Raw genomic sequence first — 21,050 nt, 5'->3', positions numbered from 1 at the left:
CTCCATGACGCCACAAGACGACAGAGAGTTAACGCACGTACAAAGAAAAGGGGGCATAACTCTGCTATGTTTAGCATTAGTTCATTGTATCTCAGGTAACATGGTGAGAATTTGCTGTGGATAAGGACAATGTCTTCGTGATGATTTGTTCACTAGGAGTCAAACTGTTTCAACACACATCGATATTGAAACTGTATTCTTTAGGTATAAAAGAAAACATAAGAAAAAATGAAATATTATATCTTGCGATCAAAATATTTTATAAAGGATGAACCCATTGATTATATAATACAAAACGAGAGGAATCATTCGTTAGTCGTTTGTGACTAACGCGCACCTGGTGCATCATGAGACGTCACCGTTGTGTTTATCAAGCGACATAAAAACATTTCCCAGGCCAAGACAATTCTACTAAAATGTGTGCATATATATATTTAAAAACTAGTATTTTCAATTTTTTTAAAGTTATCTATTCAGTTTTAGTATCAAAATATTATTACACGTCTATATATCAACCTGTTTGTTTTTTAAATAACAATATTGACAATTACACACTAAATGTGTTTGTTGTTTAAAGCCGCACTCAGCAATATTCCAGCTATATGACGGCGGTCTGTAAATAATCGAGTGTGGACCAGACAATCCAGTGATTGACATCATGAGCATCGCTCCACGGGGATACGATGACATGCATCAACCAAGTCAGCGAGCCTGACCACCCGATCCCGTTTGTCGCCTCTTACGACAAGCATAGCCGCATTTTACGGCACACTAAAGAAAAACGTACACGCAAACAAGTTGCAATATCTTCTTTGATAGTCATTTAGAAGTTGGAGTACTAAGTAAGGATAAGAATTTATGGATGAACAACTTCTTTATTACAATTAAGAGCGACGTTTCGGTGTAGGTTCTAACACTTGCTTGATAACGGTGTTAGAACCTACACCGAAACGTCGCTCTTAATTGTAATAAAGAAGTTGTTCATCCATAAATTCTTATCCTTACTAAGTTGCAATATGTACGCTATATTGTATAAACAAAGCTAGGATGACGGGTGCACACTGGTCAACTTAAATTCTTATTTGTCATTCAGAAAACAGTCAAACAGAAAGCTCCCGACTGTTAAACAGCTATTGCCTCCCGTGGGAGACATGGAAAAGTATACCGGGCATGGAAATGTTTTCGTTTTCAAGTGTTTCAGGGAGATATGGTGTGTCGTTTGGAATGTACGAGCGTCAAGAAGACGAATACCTTCGATTGAACACCGACATCGATGAGATAAATAACAAGCGTGTTTACCATGTGTTTGACCAGTGTGCTTGTGTGGGAGTACATTTATCACTGGCTTCGTACGAGAAATATGGTCAAAAGTTATTTGTTATATTTAGGTGTCCCCCTCTGGCGTCGGTAACTTACAGTAAGCGTGTCCCAATGATTTTGGCCATGCTGTTTTTACCGCCCTCCCTCATACACTATGTTTCCAGAAATTCTTTTCCTAATGTGTATCACTTCCAAATGCTTTCCAAAGACTAATCTATGTTTAATTAAAAAATAAACGACGAGTGGGAGTTGTTTATCGTACAATAAAACACTGCAGTTGTTTTATTGTACGATTAACAACGCCACGAATTGTTTTCTAGTATTTCTCACATGAGATTTCAACCTGATGTATCGTCTCTTTTGGATGATGATAAGATGTACAAGCTTTAAACACATTTATCCGTTTTTAAAAAATGATGGCTTCCTCCAACAGAATCTGACATCGGCAATGTCGGACAAGTCCATTTTATGCACAGGTGGCATGTCCCGCATATTCTCACAATCCTCACGTAACTTACCTGTACCATTTCTCTCAAACCCGAGTGTCATATCTTTCCCGCTTTTGGATGCGACCATTCGACCATCGGGTTTATCTGCGTAACCCAGCTACATCTATAGGGAACAATTCACTAGACACTCCCCTCCCAAAAATTACGCCGTCCAATTTTCGACCTCAACAAGTTGCGAGCGCATGTTAATATTTGCCATTTAACAATGTTTTTCTTTCATTCTTTTGGATTAACGTGAAATGTGTTTTATATTTGGAGTTTATTTAGGAAAAATAATTATTATTTTCTCACGAATTCCAGAATATCAATGATACATTTCGCTACAATAATGAGAGGGAAACATATTTACGTTAAGGTCACTTCTTTCCCGACCAGACTGCCTCTGTGGTCTAGTGGTAGAGCGTCTACCCGGAGGGCACAAGGTCCGGGGTACGATCCCCGACCGCGTCATACCAATAGACGTTTAAACATGGTATTTGTTGTTACCCTGTCTGGCGCTCGGCAATAAGGGGCAAAACAAGGATTGGTCGGCTCGGAGTCAGTATACTGTGTCTGAGTGGGGTATTTATGTTAAACTGCGGCATGGTATCTCAGTGGGCTAGCACTATGAATCGGCATCGGTTCTGACAAGTACAAGCAGCCACACACACGTGCATGCACGTTGCTATATAAGTGGAATAATTTTGGACGCGACGTTATACGCCATTTCACCTCACCTTTCCTGACCATATTTTACGTACGCTTGAGTGACTATTGTCTTATACAGAAGATATTGCACATTTAATCCTGAGGTCTAACTAAAATATGCCTGTAATACACTGGAATTCGCATTTTGCTGTCAGGTTCCCAGAATTGAATCGAAATATGCATTTCCAGATACGTATTTCAGAAATAGATTGTTTATCATAACCTGGTCGGTATATGGGTACAGTGTTATAGTATATTCAGTGACAGACCTTTGTGTCATTGATGAACTGCATAACCTGAAACACGTCCATGTATTTTGCAAATTTGCTCAGTCAACGCGTGGCTTGGCGAACTCGAGATCGTCGATCATTTTCATTTCACGTTTCATAGAGGTGTTTGCTGCACCACGCACTATCGTTTTGCTGTGAGTCCAGTTGACATAAGACACTTTGTCTGCTATGATTGTCATGCAAACATATTACGATGTAACTGAAATTAGTTCACAAAATAACTCGTGTGTCAAAATAAATATTCAGAAGGGGCGATAACTTTATTCAGTATGTACATTGACAGCCGAAACTTCACTTTTCCTTCAAACATCACTTACAGGCGATTACGATTGCACCGTGCACGACAAAAGTAACAAAGAGAAACACGTAACTGTTATTTTTTTCCGAATTGTACTGAAGCGGCGCTTCGGGGTTTTTAACATGAGTGAGGCATTGCTATTTGAGCATAAAATTAAAGACATTGTTATGAAAATATGTTTATTTTACAAGTGGAAATGTCCGGTCATTTCGGTAAATTTATGTAAATGCCCCTTACAAAAAATAGCAGTTAAATCACAGTTATGCCTTGAAAGAACAAAGTTTGATTTCATATCTCTATTTCCGACTATATTATGTTAAACACATATCGTAATTATAAGGAAATACATATTATTGAACACATCAGAACATGGGTTCGGTAAAGTATACCGCATATGTTCTATAGCACACAAAAACGCTCCAGGTAAAATTAGCTAATAGAGTACCAGTGTTATGTTACATGTTAATATCCCGTAATGCAAGCAAGTTTTTTCCATGTATTATCATAAGCTGTATTTAAATATTTTTTCCTGACATTTTTAGTCAGGCTGCATATGAGTTATTATTGAAACAAGATAGATTGGGTTTATAAACTATTGTTATTTATTTAAAATCAAAATATCACATTTCTTATATCAATTTTCAATTTTTTATTTACAAATCAATCAGCCTGTCTTCATCTCACAATACATATTATGAAAACACATTTCTTTTGTCACGTTAAATTTATTTATGAATGTTTATCACATGCATGCTCTGTTACAACCTCTAATGTAAGAATTACTCTTAATGTAATTTTTTTTACATAAGGGTTTGAAGTGATAGATAATATATTTTTTTTACATTAAGGGTTATCACATTGAAATAATCCTTATCGAACTTTCATGAAACTTCGCAGATTTAATTGATCGTTACTTTGTCTAGATGTGCAAATGACTAATCATTTTTCGATTCCTACTCTACAACGACCACCTGGTTGTTATATTCAGGCTTCTTAACCGATTTTTAACAAACTTACTGTTTTACAAAGGTTATTTTTCGATACTCTGCAGGGTAACCTCGTCACTATCCTAATACCGTAACGACGGGAAGGAGGACTCAGCCCAAGCAGATCAGACCAAGTTGTAAATGATGGTGGGTTGTCCATTAACAGAGTTTTAGGCATAAAATAATGGACATTTTGTTGCAGTATTACGGATATGACAGTTAAGCATACACCAGAATCAAAATAATGTTATTACAAACGACAGGAATTCCAATGCAATGGTGTTTGGTTAAAATAACAAACCGTAGGTTTCCCAAGTTCTGTGCCGAGTCAAATATAGCCACTTAAAACTTATATTTTTCGGACATGAAGTTTCTATAGCCGTTTAGCATATCTTGTAGTAAGACCATTGTTGATTGAAAATAGCGAAAAAGAACATTAGGCATACGGCCTGTAGAGTATTTCATTTCATGGCTGACATAAGCTCCCCACGGAAATTCGTAGCAGGTGAGCTGTAAATGCTATTTTTCGACATATTTTATGAATAAATCGTATTGGATCGTGAATAGATTTCGCATGACGGATGACGCACGCCGTACAAAGACGGATGGCAATACGTCACATAAGCCTTTCGGACATCTTGCGTGTATAGATAAAAATGGAGCTAACTAGAACTGTCCTATGGGGAATTAATGAAGGTATGTCGTACAGTGTCCGTAGCTACACCTACGTACACATCTGAGAGAAATCGATGTAGTAGTTTAGAAGTTGTCCAGACAAATTGAAATGACGAAGTAATAAAAGGCAATAACTCCGCCCAAATGAAAAAAAAAAAATTTGGTGTGTCCAACAACATGTTGAGGTGAGCACGTGTACAAAGTTTAATTGAAATCAGTCAATAAGTTTGGAAGGAATTACTCGGAAAGTTATTTTCTGCGGACAGACGGATAGACGGGCTGACACGCTGATTCCATCATACCCCCTAACTTCGTTGCACCTCGTTGTGCACAGACAGCGTTCTCTCCCGTTGTGCACATACACAGTGTTCTCTTTCGTTGTTCACAGACACAGTGTTCTCTCTCGTTGTGCATAGACACAGTGTTCTATCTAGTTGTGCACAGATGCTGTGTTCTCTCTCGTGCACAGACACGGTGTTCTCTTTCGTTGTTCACAGACACAGTGTTCTCTCTAGTTGTGTACCGAAGCAGTGTCTATGCACAACGAGATGGAACACTGTGTCTGCACAACGAGATAGAACACTGTGTCTATGCACAACGAGAGAGAACACAGCATCTGTGGACAACGAAAGAGAACACTGTGTATGTGCACAACGGGAGAGAACGCTGTCTGTGCACAACGAGGTGCCTCGTATTTGGCTCGGGAGTACACCTATTTGGGCGCATTCGACTTTGTTTCTTTTCCTATACTTTGATACAATCCTGTTTCGGCACCTCTCGTTTTTTCACCACAAATAATATTTAGTTTAATGTCATGTCGACCGTAGAATAGCATAATCATTTTAATGGAAGAGAGAAAAAAATTCCCTCCTGTAGTAGTAGTATTGGGGTATAAATCTGGCCCCATCGTGGGTGTACCGGTCTCAGGGTTCCAGGGGGGCTACCTATACTACTGCCCATCTGTGTAGAGTCTGTTATTTTTTAATCAAAAGTATTGGGAAGATAAGGCTCGTATTAACATCTGAATCTGTCATTTTGTGAGATCACCGGTTCCCTGTGTTGACTATGGTAATAGTCTTTAGTCCGCAACTATCAATTGGCACCCGGTTTTTCACAATTATTTTTCATCAAACAGAACCACGCAACGAAAATTTGTTATCAAATAATGATCATTGATCTAACTAAAACTACTTGTTTTGTAATAATTCATGTCCGAATCAAAATATTTTCTTCATTGTTACCATTCAATTTTGTGACCCCTTACCTTGCAGTGGGGGATAAGAAGAGACGACTTAATGTCTCAGAACAATATAGTGCCTGTGAAACATCCCTGCTGCATGCATGACTCGAGGTCACGCAACACGTGACCTCTGGTTGATGTGTTGTCAAAGGGCAACACCCTTGATATTTCTTGTTTCACAAAGAGCATATTGCATGCAACTGGCACGTCTCGAAATACTTTTCCCCCGAATTATCTCCCCTGATAAGCGTTAAGAACTTAGAAAAGCTAGATAGTTTTGACAAATGGGTATTTGAGAAATGTCATTTCACCTGTCGCTATTGATTGATAACACAGACATTAAACACAGATTTTCCTACGGCTGCACATCTGATGCACGACTCGAGGGGTGTTTTAATCAGCAGTTCACGTATATTACGTTTTTATATACGAAGATAGTTTAAATCATACTTCAATTCAAAACACATTTTAATGTATTTTCATGTCTTTGAGACATTCCCTGTCGTCGGGCTAGATATTAAAGTGACTTCGGGTCATGCATGGAGCAACTGTTTGACACCCATTATGTCATTGTTGTGAGACATCTGTTCTTACCCCACGACAGGCCCATGTCGATGGTCACAAAGTTACATGATGACAATGAAGAAATTATTTTTATTCGGACATGAAATATTACAAAAATGGTATTTTCAGCTAAATCAGTGATTATTCGATAATAACCAACCTTTGTTGCCTGATCGTGTGTTTAATGGAAAATATTTGTGTAAAAAAGGGGGCCAAAATGATGGTTGACGGACTATAGTACTGACTAACGTCCGACTGGTTACTAACGTCTGACTAGATCTCTGCAACAAACTACAGCAAGTACAAAATGCTGCTGCACCACTAACAAGTCCTTGCAGAAAGCGAGAAGATATCACTCCCAATCTGAGGTCACAACTTTGGCTCCCTGTTGCTGCAAGGATTGAATTGAAGATACTGACATTTGCCTACAGCTCATATCATGGTCCATGCCTTCCATGGAACTAGAATATTCTCTCCATCCCTTTGTTTTCAAAGCCAAAGTGGAGACCCATCTTCTTAATCAGTGTTTTCTAACTGTGACGACTGTGTGCACTTTGAGCAGCAACACAGTGGATGGAAACCAGCAGCTGGAACATGGACTGATTATTGATTGTCCAGCAGCACACTGATGTCTTCAGCACTCACTTCTCCATTCCCTGTCTATTTGGTGAAGTGTTGCTATTTATGGTTTGGCGATTTATGGTTTATGGTTTGAACATGCTTCTCATAAGAAAGATTTCTTTCTTAGATCAGTCAAGTGTTGGTAATCTTCTGTGGATGTCTTCAAACAGCAGTGCACAAGGAAATCTAATGCTGATCTGCTCAAGTTCTGTTTCTAAAAAATAAATAAGAAGAATAGCTTCATGTGGTGAGACTGCCTTTATTTCATATTCTATGTGAAACATTCCTGTCTGCCGAACAACAGTATGTACAATTATGCATAAAGCATGGTAGGGGAATCCCCTTAGCTGAGGCCAGATTGCAGTTACCTCCCTTTAATTGAGAGGGCAAGCCAACAATGTGTGAACAGGTTCGTTGATTCTGGTTGAGTATTTTGCAACACATGATTTTTAAATCAACAAATCATTTCATTTTACTTTTTGAGACAACATGAATATCAAATATTAATATTTTGACTGATCTTTAAAGTTATAAATATTAAATATTGTAATCTTTTCACTTCCCAAATTAATAATGTCGAACCCGTATAACAAATTGACAGCTTTTAACTGATTTTTTGTTTGATGAGGAATGTTCAATAACTACAGCATGTTAAAACTAATCTGTTATACAAGGCAGTCAAAAGCTTTAGGTTTCTTCATTCCCACAAATTAAAGATTGTAATATAGCCAATGATTGTAATATATATCAGATAATCAATAATCATTATACATGTATATCTCAGATTATCAATCATACAAAGATATGAGAGAGACAATTATGAATACAAGACCCAACAAGCCAATCACACTGTCTGGTATCAGTGACTGTGTCAATTTATTTCAAGATTCAGCTTTCAGAAATCACACATTCAGCAGCACTTCATTTACGTAATATCAAATCAGAATGATTTACTTGTAAATTTGTGGGAATAAAGGAAACTTAGCCACCTAGATAAGCTAATCTGGCCAGTGATATCTATATGAAATACACCTTCGTCAAATAAAGAACACATATATTGTAACCAAATACTTACAAATGCAGCAATTGCTGAACGCATATCACAAAGCTTTTATTTGCACAAAGTTTAAACAGGGATCAAAGCAGAGATATATATAACTAGGACTAATTGCAAAAGTTGAGTGATTAAAAAATATAAGACATGATGCAACAAAACTTCCTTGAAAGACTTCTTACAAAAAATACAAAACAACCCACTTCCTGTTTTATTGTTAAACAAGTTTACTTCTAAAAAAGATTTGATTAAAATTTCACACAAAAACTTGCAAAGAGATCAAAGCCTTGACTTCCAAACTTCTGTTTGACATTTCATACACAAAGAAAAATATATAGAACATGTTTATTCCATTGCAGCATGGTCCGATTGACATGATACACAAACACAGGAGGGACATTCAGAGTGGAAGCAGTTAGCAATTAACATAGATTTCCCCCAGGAACAATTTTGATATTTTTCTGCATCTTCTCATGTAGACTTTTAACGGAGATGGACTAGCCCTAAGATGCATGATTCTCTGTAGGACAAACTAGAAGATCCAAGCGCTATGCACGATGACATTATGAAATGAGACTACAGACAATGGCACTTGGTGATTTGACAAAACAGTTGAGGAGGACAGTTACAAAAGCAAGGTTGTCGCCTCATCGGTGCATCAAGAAACTTCAACTCAAAATAACCTCCAAAAAATGGCCATAAATCATTGAAAGAAATTCTACAAGTCCATAATTTCTTAATAGCAATAATCAACCATGTTTGCAACACTGACATGCTGAACAGACGCCATAGTTTCCTGCAACAGCACAGGTACACAGGTCATCATCTGTATGGACTAATGTGAAAAAATATCTGATTCCTATGAGAGAAGTTTGAAATATTTACAAAGACAGATTCCTTTACAACATCACAATTTGACCACTAGTGTGAGACAAGCATGCAAACAGGAAAAGAACACACCACTTGCGCATAAAGACAGTCTTATTTTTCTCTCTTAAACCCTAATAATCACATTTAAAAGCTTAAAAAGTTTGTACAGCTCATCAAGCATGACACACTCATCAACAGAAAAATAAACAAAAAAGTTGTGATATTGGCATCATGTAACAAGGCTTAAATTACAGTATAGACAACACATCATACATTGTACAAAACAATCTCCCTCTCAGCTTCACAAGCAGAGACGGAGACCTAGCATCTCACACGTGGACATTCTAAAGTAAAATAGATTTTTTTCTATCCTCTCAGAAATAACTTGACAAATTAGCCCACAATAAATAAGCATTCATATGAATCTATTAACTACAAACATTCACATTATAAAATATCCAGCCACAAAACTAGGGCTTGATGCTGTAGTCTGAGTTACTTCCCTTTCATCAACTGAGACAAATTGCTTAACATTTGGAGACATTTTGAATTAATTGTTTCAAATTTTCATCAAATGGATATTTCAAAACTTCTGAGACAGTAGTACTCTGTGGTAAAAGTTTGATAAAATCTTTCAACATATTAGAAAACATCCTAAACAAATGTGATGCTTGTTTTTTTATGTGTATACCATACAGTAGAAAGGTCTATTTGATAGAAAAATAAGATTTAAAAGATACACATGCTTCAACAGCAGACAGCACAATATTCTGACACTGTAAAATTCCTCATTTAAAAATTCTTCATTCATACGCCAACAGTCAATCAGAAACAGAGAAAAAAAACAAAAAAACCTCTTGGGTGTAGAAAATTTACAATCATCAGTATTACTGTTCTATATAGTTGCTTATCATAATAATCTGAAACTTACATGTATAGTCTACCTACATAATCCAATATAAAATAGCACTGAAATGAATAGGATACTGGTTATTTTTTCACATATATTTTTTAGATATTTGGTGTAAGTGGACATACTCATTTTAGAAGCAGTTGCAAGTATAACTATAAGGATTGAAACATAAATACAGCTAATCATCACTAGTAAAACATACTTCATGTAATCATTTCAAAATGACATCAATTTCACAATCTCAGCATTCACCGAGCAGCCCAGAGACAACCAGTTACTCCAATTCTCTGGACAACCAATGGATTCCATGCTTCAAGGTAGCATATATTAAAATCATCTTTGGACACTTCTTCTATATTGCTGCAAAGGATGTTCTAATCCAGCAAATGTCACACTCCATAATTGTAATGTCCAGGGTTTTGCCAAGACATACATCTTCGAACTAGCCGTCCCAGCAAGGTTAAATTCCGTTCTTCAAACAGCTAGTGATTTGACAGTATCCAGTCTGTCCATCCTCATTCCTCTTGGCGAAGGTCGTCTTGAAATCTTTAATATAATGAATGTTTAATGTCATGTAATCCATCTCCAGTTCCACATGACCTTCACCTTTACACTGACCTTCACCCGGTCAATGTTTGCCCCCAGTGTGTGGCTCGAACTTTTTTCGGAGAAGGAATCGTTTGATAACATCTGTATGTTACACACGTCACAAGGTCTTGGGTTTTTCCCCCCGTCACATAGTTCGCACAATTTTCCTCATAGTTGAATCAACTTTTCACACCATGGATATAACGAGCACCAATATTTCCCAAGTGACAATAATAAACACATAGTTCAGCTGCAGCTGTACAGAGTCACATGACATGACAAACCCTTGGAGGCAGATTCGCAATCTACGGAACCACGTTTCCTTCCTGATAAATGCCCAGCATTTCTACTTCCCTGGCTAAACTCAATTTTGTGTTTGAAGGCATTCTAGGTAATAATTTAGCTTTCCTGAGATGGTACCAGACTGAGGTTACTAATGGATATAATATCATCTTCTTAAGTTCAGAAATTATCACAGACAGGCCTCGGAAGGAGTTGGAGCAGCCTGTTCCTCGTGTTCCTCCTGGAATTGCATATATGTTTGTCCTCGGGTCTATCAATTGTCTCTCAAATGCAGCTTGAAATACGACAGATGTGTCAACCATCCAGACAGCGGCCTGGTAGCTCCCACTCTCACACATAAAGCACCTGCGCCAGGCAATAACACAGGGCAATCACTGACCACGTTACGGGCACTAGTCCAGCTCCGGAATCTTTGGGTTGCTTCGGCTTGTGGGAGTATGGAGGTGTTGGTCTTGGTGCAACTGAAACAGACAGGGAAAATGAAGAGTTAGTGATCGGATTAGACACTATTTGGAGTAAGTTTGTGCGAGTGACGTGATGAAAGTTGTTGGTATTCAGCTCAGATTTAGTCATGTTATAGAGGTCAATGATTTGTGTGGGAGAAAAACCTTGAAGTCATCAATCTAATAATCTGATAATTTGCATTCGGGGAACCAACTCATGGATTCAATTAACTCTCAGAATCTGCCTACTGACGAATAGGGGGGAAACGACACATATAACGATAAGATACATATCGCAATACACATATTTACATATAATCATGTCTTGACTATAAATATTTCAGAGCAGATTCCAAAGAAAATGCTAGCTGTGACACATATCTGTAGCAGTTTGTTTGTAGAAGTGAAATGGTAAATACAACAGATATTGTGTTATTTGACTGCCAAAAAAACCAGGGTTGGGAGTGGAGTGACTAAACAAGTAATTAATTTATCATAGCAAATGTATTGTCTTGCATTGATACAGAAAAAATGTATCGTATTGTCACATGAAATCTTTTCACCTTTACTGATGACCAAACCAGGGTGCGGCCTACTTCCTCTGAACCACCCATGCCAAGCTGACAGAGCCAGCATTTGGTCCACAGAACTAACTACAGGCCACTCAAGCTGGGACTGTAAGCCCTGACAGCCGTGCCACCACATACACTTACATGTTTGTAGCTGACGACTAAACGAAAAAGTACAAAAGTAGCCTCGTAGTTCTTGGATACCTCACCGATTTCTTGAATTCACAAATATTTATTAATTCCATACTTCTTTGTCAAAGGCAACGTGAAGGTTGATGTGATGAGCGATACTCTCACCACCAACCAAGAGCAATGGAAATGGAGGTCACAGAAGTAATCTAATCCTAAACTTGCCAATAAGCCAGATCCCAGACCCCCACAATGTTGCCCTATCTCACAACCATGCAACATCCCTGGAGCTTTGTGGCTACAAGACATAGGTCCATTCTTAAGAGATTGAAGTCTTAGACCTATCTAGGATAATGAAATTCAACTTCATCAATATTCATCAGATGATCAATCGAAGACCAAATGATTAATTGCTTCCCACAAAATGCAGATTCCTATCATTAATATTTCTATCCCTACTCAAGATTGTGATTAATGTTGTATAAAACCAGCCAAATCGACAAATAACGTAAGCCTCGCTTAAACTGAAATAGACTAGGTTTCATTTCGGCAGGTCCCATCACGTCTAATGACTCTATAGGTGCACTCGTCTCTATGAACGAGCTCGCTAGGCAGCATGGAGAAGGATCCCCCAAAGCAATAAAACCTAGCTCCCACGGGCTCCTTGCTTTTGATACTACAAAAATCAATAGGAAAGTCATTTTCCTTGTTCAGAACCCACTGATGAGAAGAGAACAAAAACAGTTCTAAAACGCAAAATACAGCCTATATCCATGGCAATTTTCAAAGGCCTGAAAATTTATGACATGCAAGTTTGAGGTCAAGATGTAAGTATCCCCTAACAAGAGGACAAAAATAATTCTGTTGTGACTAAAAAAGCGTATTTTTCTTCTTTGCAAAATCATTCTGGGCATAGCTTTGGAACAGAATGTTCTTAATGCATGTAATGCAAGTAGAATTCATCAGCTTTGATCACAATGTCAACTTAGAATAAAAATAATTGGACACAAGGGATCCTTATTAGCAAGGACACCTCGACGAAGATGCTTGACATGCTAGAACACTGACAACCTGACAATGCAGAAGGCCTTCAACCAAGGACTTCATTCTGAAAAGGTTTAATGAGAATATAAACTGTTTGGATTGAAGGGCAGGGTTAGAACTTAACATGAGTCCACTAGCCCCGGGCTAGTACAAATTCCCAAATATCCCATTGTTTTAACATTACAAAGACATTTTATCTTTACAGGGCCAGTGAAGTTTTTGGGTTTACTTTCACTCTGAAAGGGTTCGTTAGCATCGTGTAACATCCATATTCACTCATCCAGGCAAAGTAGTGTTCCCGTAGAGTGGCCAGGCAACACGGCTACCCTAACATTTGAAATTACATGTCTAAGCTATGTTTTTTTAGCTTGTGTTTTAGAACCCCAAAATGAATAAGTTATTGATAAGTTAAGTGAACAACAATGCATAGACCACTTCCTCCAGTACAGTTACTACCATGCCAAGTTAGGTAATTATGGTCTATGGGAACCACAAAACTATATACTATCCTCGTATAATTTCTTAACTTTCAAATAACTGTCTCTTTCTAAAGCTCATGAGAGGCAGAACGCACACAAATGCTCTCCAGCTGTTAAAAAACAACTTGCCACACACAAAATAAAAAGATTTCTGTCACTTTCTAATGTTTTAGATTCGAGTCAGGTACGAGACTCCCCTACCTGCGTATGTCAACCAAATTGGACTCCACGCGACAAAATTTAATTTGTACATCGATTCTGTGCCCTTCGCGATGGCAAGAAAACACAAATTGGGGCTTAATACCCACCGGGATAGAATTGATGGAACCCAGTCTCCCTGATATTTTACATATCAATCACATGGAACACGTTAGCTTTGTAACAAATACTTTAGTTTTTAAACATTCCATAAACATGATTAAAACAGTCTGCACAATGTTCAAAACTCCATTTTTCAAGCTAGTTTTTCAGATTTGTTGAGTAAGATTTTGGGCTGTCCATTCAAGTTAATGTTTCATTAGAAAGAAATAATTCAGAGGATACTTATCCCGATTTATCAGAACTGACTCAAGGAAACCGCGACAGCCAATTCCATCTATCACTTGAAAGCTGAATCACTATCACTTGTATGAATTAATTACAAATGATTACTATATTGAACTGTATTAATAAATTATTCACTCAACACTTAGTGGAGGAGGAAGTATTATAGGAGGAGGTTAGTTAGTATCTTCCAGCAGTACACTGGTCAGGGCGAGGAGGAGGAAGCAGTCCACTAGTCTGCCTCAGTCCCTAAACGGTATTATTTTCCCTTTAGCCCAGCCCTTACTGTAATGCCACAGCCCTAAATAAAGCAAGTCTAGATTTTCCCCAGCTTCTGGATCTGAATTTTATGTCTCACTGGGGCTCCTTTTGAATTTAAATGGAGTTATTTGTTTCTATCAAAGTATATATTTTCAGAGACTACGTGTTAGTATAACCACAAGCACTGCACACATTTCCATGACCATCAACGATACTCTTAATCAACAGTTGGGGGTGGGGGTGGGGGTGGGGGTGGGGGGAAATGAAGCACTAAATACACACCTGGATCTTTATCATCACTGTCGTCTCCGCTACCACTGCCGGAGGGGTCATACAGGTCCTCGTCGTCATTGATGTGAATGTTCTCGTTCTTGATCCTCCTCTCCCCACTGGAGACCAGTTCCTCGGGGCTGTCCCCCTGCATCTGCTCATCCGTCAACAACGTGCTCAGGTTCTGAAACATACAATACCACTTAATACCACCCCTCTCTGAAAGTAAGCAGAAATTGCTTACCCTTTTCACGAACACCTGGTGTCATCACTGATTTTCAGTGATCCACTCATGTCATTTTCAACACTATTTTGCCTTTTACATGTTGGCATGTTGTTTATAATCAGGATAGAACCACGATCCCACTTGTCACCTGATCACTATTCTTTTCATCAGTCTCACAAATCTGTGCTCTGGGGGTCTGTTCTATGCTGGAACTCCATTTGGGGACACAGAATCATTTAAATGTATTTCTGTCGTAACCATCATCATCCCAACTCATGGTCAAGTTCCCTTCCCCCATCTACTGCTTGTAGCTACCACCTCGGGGAGAACCATAAACATACACACACTTCACCTTCAGTGTCACACAACAGCATTGTTCATTACTTCAGATACAAATGACTTGGAATGTCAGCCTGACAGCAAAAATAAATGCAGTTTCCGGTATCCGGATACCTCCGGACACTTACCCAAAACGCGTCCAGGTATCTGGTGGCAGATACCTTGCCGGATACCAGATCCATGGTATCCAGCATGGACACCTCACCTGAAAGTATGCCACCGGATACCTCACCGGATACCTCACCGGATACCTCAATCTGGGTGTCCCATGAAGAGACTGTTCCATATGTTCAAATATGTTCAACATAATTATTTCAATATCTCCATACTTTCACATCGTGACAGGATTTACTAGGCAAGGATGATTGAGTGAGGATGGTTTCTTCTGTCGCTTTTAGCAATACTCCAGCTATATCCTAGCAGGATACACCTGAAAATGGGCTTCACACATTGTACCCATGTGGGAAATCAAACGCGGGTGTTCAGCATGACGTGCGAACGCTTTAACCACTAGGCTACCCCTTACTAGGCAAGGAATTAATTATTTATAGTGATGTTGAAATGCACATAGAGGGTGTGTGGTTGACACAATATGTCCGTCACCAATCACCACCACTGAACACACACCCTCCCATCAGCAGTGCATACCTGCGTATACCAACAGGGGCTCTAACATGGACGACCAACCTGCTTATACAGTTGAACCCTGCATGTACACCAACAGGGGCTCTAACATGGACAACCAGCCTGCTTACACGGTTGAACCCTGCATGTACACCAACAGGGGCTCTAACATGGACGACCAACCTGCTTACACAGTTGAACCCTGCATGTACCCCAACAGGGGCTCTAACATGGACGACCAGCCTGCTTACACAGTTGAACCCTGCATGTACCCCAACAGGGGCTCTAACATGGACGACCAGCCTGCTTACACAGTTGAACCCTGCATGTACACCAACGGGCTCTAACATGGACGACCAGCCTGCTTACACGGTTGAACCCTGCATGTACACCAACAGGGGTTCTAACATGGACGACCAGCCTGCTTACACAATTGAACCCTGCATGTACACCAACAGGGGCTCTAACATGGACGACCAGCCTGCTTTCACAATTGAACCCTGCATGTACACCAACAGGGGCTCTAACATGGACGACCAGCCTGCTTACACAATTGAACCCTGCATGTACACCAACAGGGGCTCTAACATGGACGACCAACCTGCTTACACAGTTGAACCCTGCATGTTCACCAACAGGGGCTCTAACATGGACGACCAGCCTGCTTACACAATTGAACCCTGCATGTTCACCAACAGGGGCTCTAACATGGACGACCAACCTGCTTACACAGTTGAACCCTGCATGTACACCAACAGGGGCTCTAACATGGACGACCAACCTGCTTACACAGTTGAACCCTGCATGTTCACCAACAGGGGCTCTAACATGGACGACCAGCCTGCTTACACAATTGAACCCTGCATGTACACCAACAGGGGCTCTAACATGGACGACCAGCCTGCTTACACAATTGAACCCTGCATGTACCCCAACAGGGGCTCTAACATGGACAACCAGCCTGCTTACACAATTGAACCCTGCATGTACACCAACAGGGACTCTAACATGGACGACCAGCCTGCTTACACAATTGAACCCTGCATGTTCACCAACAGGGGCTCTAACATGGACGACCAACCTGCTTACACAGTTGAACCCTGCATGTACACCAACAGGGGCTCTAACATGGACGACCAGCCTGCTTACACAATTGAACCCTGCATGTACACCAACAGGGGCTCTAACATGGACGACCAGCCTGCTTACACAATTGAACCCTGCATGTTCACCAACAGGGGCTCTAACATGGACGACCAACCTGCTTACACAGTTGAACCCTGCATGTTCACCAACAGGGGCTCTAACATGGACGACAAGCCTGCTTACACAATTGAACCCTGCATGTTCACCAACAGGGGCTCTAACATGGACGACCAACCTGCTTACACAGTTGAACCCTGCATGTACACCAACAGGGGCTCTAACATGGACGACCAGCCTGCTTACACAATTGAACCCTGCATGTACACCAACAGGGGCTCTAACATGGACGACCAGCCTGCTTACACAATTGAACCCTGCATGTACACCAACAGGGGCTCTAACATGGACGACCAGCCTGCTTACACAATTGAACCCTGCATGTACACCAACAGGGGCTCTAACATGGACGACCAGCCTGCTTACACAGTTGAACCCTGCATGTACACCAACAGGGGCTCTAACATGGACGACCAGCCTGCTTACACAATTGAACCCTGCATGTACACCAACAGGGGCTCTAACATGGACGACCAACCTGCTTACACAGCTGATACCTGCATGTACACCAACAGGGGCTCTAACATGGATGTCAGACCAGCCTGCAGTAACTACTTTTATCAAACCTAATAAAAGCTCTAAAAATGTTTCCCAGTTCCACTATATGGCAACAATTGCCTGTGCAAAGAGCTTAAGTGTTTTGTTACAACTTTCACATTTGCCACTTTCATTTCTCACAGCAAATGTTACCAGCTTCGCTGCCGACACTGATATTTCACAAACCACTAAACTCACTTTATCACCGTTTGATTTCTCAAAGTAAGTTAACTTTCGTCAGTAAAAGCCTCTCTCTGTTGATGCTGTAATGATCTACAAACATAACTTCCATAGCTCTTGTCCTTTGACCACTGCAGAAAACAGTGAAACACAAGACTTCCTCCAGAGACGTGAAACAACACAATATATGTTTCAAATTAATTACCAACATACAGCTTTCCTTTCACTGCGACCACCTGGCAGTAACACCCGAGCACAAACGCACTTACCATTACTCTCATTTCCACCCAGATCCAAAGATAAGGACAATAAATATTTCGGCCAGCTATTTGGAGTATTTGGAAAACTGACTAACGGCTTTGGGAGACAAGTGAAATAGGGCTATTAAGGTTGTGGGTCAGTGACTTGCAAAGCCAGTCAGATTGGAAGACGGATTGGACAAATGTTCAGTGAAGCTTAGTTATACTATAACAGCTCCTGTTTCTGGGAAAATATTCACCAAAGGTATTTGAACATTTATTCTGCACAAACACGCCCAAAAGAGAACCTCCTGGCAACGACTCTTCTACATGGATGAGTTGCCTCCCCTGTCGGACACTGCCCCCTCTTCCTTGTCTTTGTCTGTCGGGTAATGAAGCGCAGTGATTTATTGTCTCACATGGCAGGGCGCAGACAGAGAGACTGACAGGTCATTGACGTGGACCCTCACAGCAGCAGTGAAATATAGATCATAGGAACACAGGCAATATATACATCATGGTGTAAACACCATAGTGTATATTAGCGGTATGCACATATTAAACCAGACTATTGGCCCATGCACAATGTCTGACGCCATTAATGACCTGTGCAAGTATTGGATCATGCTGTTGACAAACATTCAAGCTTTCTGCTGTCTGTGAAGCATTCGAGCCTTCTGCTGTTGGTGCAAGCATTCGAGCTTTCTTCTGTGGGTGCAAGCATTCGTACCTTCTGCTATCGGTGCAAGCATTCAAGCTTTATGCTGTCAGTGCAAGCATTTGGCCTTGATGCTGACAACGATTGCAAACATTTGACCTTGCTGCTGACAAAGGTACAAGCATTTGACCTTGCTGCCGACAAAGGTACAAGCATTTGACCTTGCACACTGTCACCAGTAAGTACAGTGTTTGATAAAATGAAAACAAACCAATAAGACAGTCGGGCAGGTGCCCCATAAGTGTTACCTGCCTGCCTTCAGACATAAATATTAAAAGACTGCAAAAAATGAAGAGACAAATCGCGTCCTGATTCAGTTGAAATAATGCAAACAATTGCTTGAGAATCTACAAGGAGTTATGATAAAACTGAATACGTAAGTTAAGTCTCAAAATTATCTGCCAGACAATCGGGCAGGTGGAGGAAAATTACATGCAGCCCGACAGAAATGTTATCAGCCATGGGCAGGCAGGCAGGCAGTTATTTAGGAGACTGGTAGGGTACATAGGAACTTGTCAGCGCACAATGACAAAACAGCATGGATTACTGCTGTGATTGTGACCACTATCAGGGGGTAAAATTCCTCTTCTGTGACAAGACTGCAGTTTACAAGTGGCATTGTTCCATTAGTGTTTTATTATTACTTGTCAGCTACACATGTGCTGGGGGTGGTCTGCCTTGTAATCTGATAGGTGCCAGGTTACAACACTCGAATAGGTCAACACAGCAAACCCCTTGTTGGTTGTGTGGTTGCATATCTGACTATCAGTGACATCGTGTATCTGAGTGTATCTGTGTTGAATCTCTCTTATCTGTTGCATCTATGTTGTGTCATGTAAGGGTTAATGCATCAGTGACTTGCTGTGTTTCAATTCATTAAGATAATGAATCAACCACTAGATCCCAGCGCGATGTTCAAACTCCCAATCTAGTCTTCCTTATGTATATCCTACCCCTTTCTCACCAAGAAGGTGTCGACGCCTCATACCCGACGCATGAGAACCTGAGGTGTCGACGCCTCATACCCGACGCATGAGAACCTGAGGTGTCGACGCCTCATACCCGACGCATGAGAACCTGAGGTGTCGACGCCTCATACCCGACGCATGAGAACCAGAGGTGTCGACGCCTCATACCCGACGCATGAGAACCAGAGGTGTCGACGCCTCATACCCGACGCATGAGAACCAGAGGTGTCGACGCCTCATACCAGACGCATGAGAACCAGAGGTGTCGACGCCTCATACCCGACGCATGAGAACCTGAGGTGTCGACCAACTCCATGTCCAACCTTTGTCTCACATCCAACACACGAGAACCAGTGGTGTTGACCAACTCCATGTCCAACCTATGTCTCACACCCGACTCACGAGAACCAGAGGTGTCCACCAACTCCATGTCCAACCTATGTCTCACACCCGACTCACGAGAACCAGAGGTGTCAACCAACCTATGTCTCACAAGAACCACAGGTGTCGACCAACCCTGACTCACAAGAAGGCCAACCCCATATCCAACCTATGTCTCTCGTACCCCTTCCTCAAAAGAACCAGAGGCGTAGACCAACCCCATCCCCAAAGTATGTCTCTAGTGCCTCTTGCTGTGGGGATTCTGGGTTCTGAACCAATCTGAACCCCTGGCCATGTATCAGCTCGGTCTCCTGTACCCTCAAAGCCTACCCATCCCCATCCCATTCCATCCTATGACTCGTGGCTTCGTCACTGCACTGACTAACCCAGCGGAAGCATGCAGATGATTCACTGTCCCCTCTGATTAGTGAGTTTCACCACCGTCATGCCGACATTACAAGGACACACGGCACATACAAAGCTCCATTAATTGGGAGATGTGTTTTATTGACACCAATCAATAACAATCAATATCCACCTGTGTTTTAGTATTTCAGTCAGCACAGGTATGCATGTCCTCAGATTTCCACTGTTTTCTTATCCCCATCTGTTTGGGAGTGTCTATATCATTGTTCTGCCACCACTCCCAATCAATTTCTACAACAAACTATTTGTTTTCTGCATTGTTTGATACCTTGTCACTCAGTACTGCAACCGTTGTGTATTTCACCTGTGTGTTGTCCATGTACCCACTGTGTATTCCACCTGTGTGTTGTCCATGTACCCACTGTGTATTCCACCTGTGTGTTGTCCATGTACCCACTGTGTTGTCCATGTACCTACTGTGTATTCTACCTGTGTGTTGTCCATGTACCCACTGTGTATTCCACCTGTGTGTTGTCCATGTACCCACTGTGTA

General features: G+C 40.7%; 1 protein-coding gene and 1 long non-coding RNA gene across 2 annotated transcripts in view; one reads left to right on the top strand and one right to left on the bottom strand.

Annotated features, from left to right (window-relative positions):
- The window catches only part of LOC124117512, a 38,511-nt gene that overhangs the window by 12,721 nt on the left and 4,740 nt on the right, over positions 1-21,050 (top strand). The window contains exon 2 of the long non-coding RNA XR_006858281.2: positions 4,156-4,237. This is a non-coding gene — a long non-coding RNA (uncharacterized LOC124117512). The remainder of the gene's footprint in view (positions 1-4,155; positions 4,238-21,050) is intronic.
- Positions 7,430-21,050, bottom strand: part of LOC124117511 (glypican-5-like) — a 116,499-nt gene continuing 102,878 nt past the window's right edge. The window contains exons 6-7 of the mRNA XM_046479440.2: positions 14,669-14,840; positions 7,430-11,379 (exon numbers count right to left, since the gene is read on the bottom strand). Of these exons, the coding sequence (XP_046335396.2) occupies positions 11,249-11,379; positions 14,669-14,840 (303 nt within the window). The 3' untranslated portion in view covers positions 7,430-11,248. The remainder of the gene's footprint in view (positions 11,380-14,668; positions 14,841-21,050) is intronic.

Source organism: Haliotis rufescens, unplaced genomic scaffold (genome assembly GCF_023055435.1).
Source record: "Haliotis rufescens isolate VD_foot unplaced genomic scaffold, xgHalRufe1.0.p SCAF_9, whole genome shotgun sequence".
NCBI lineage: Eukaryota > Metazoa > Mollusca > Gastropoda > Lepetellida > Haliotidae > Haliotis > Haliotis rufescens.
The sequence above is the reverse complement of the archived record's forward strand: the minus strand, read 5'-3'. Positions and strand labels throughout refer to the sequence as shown.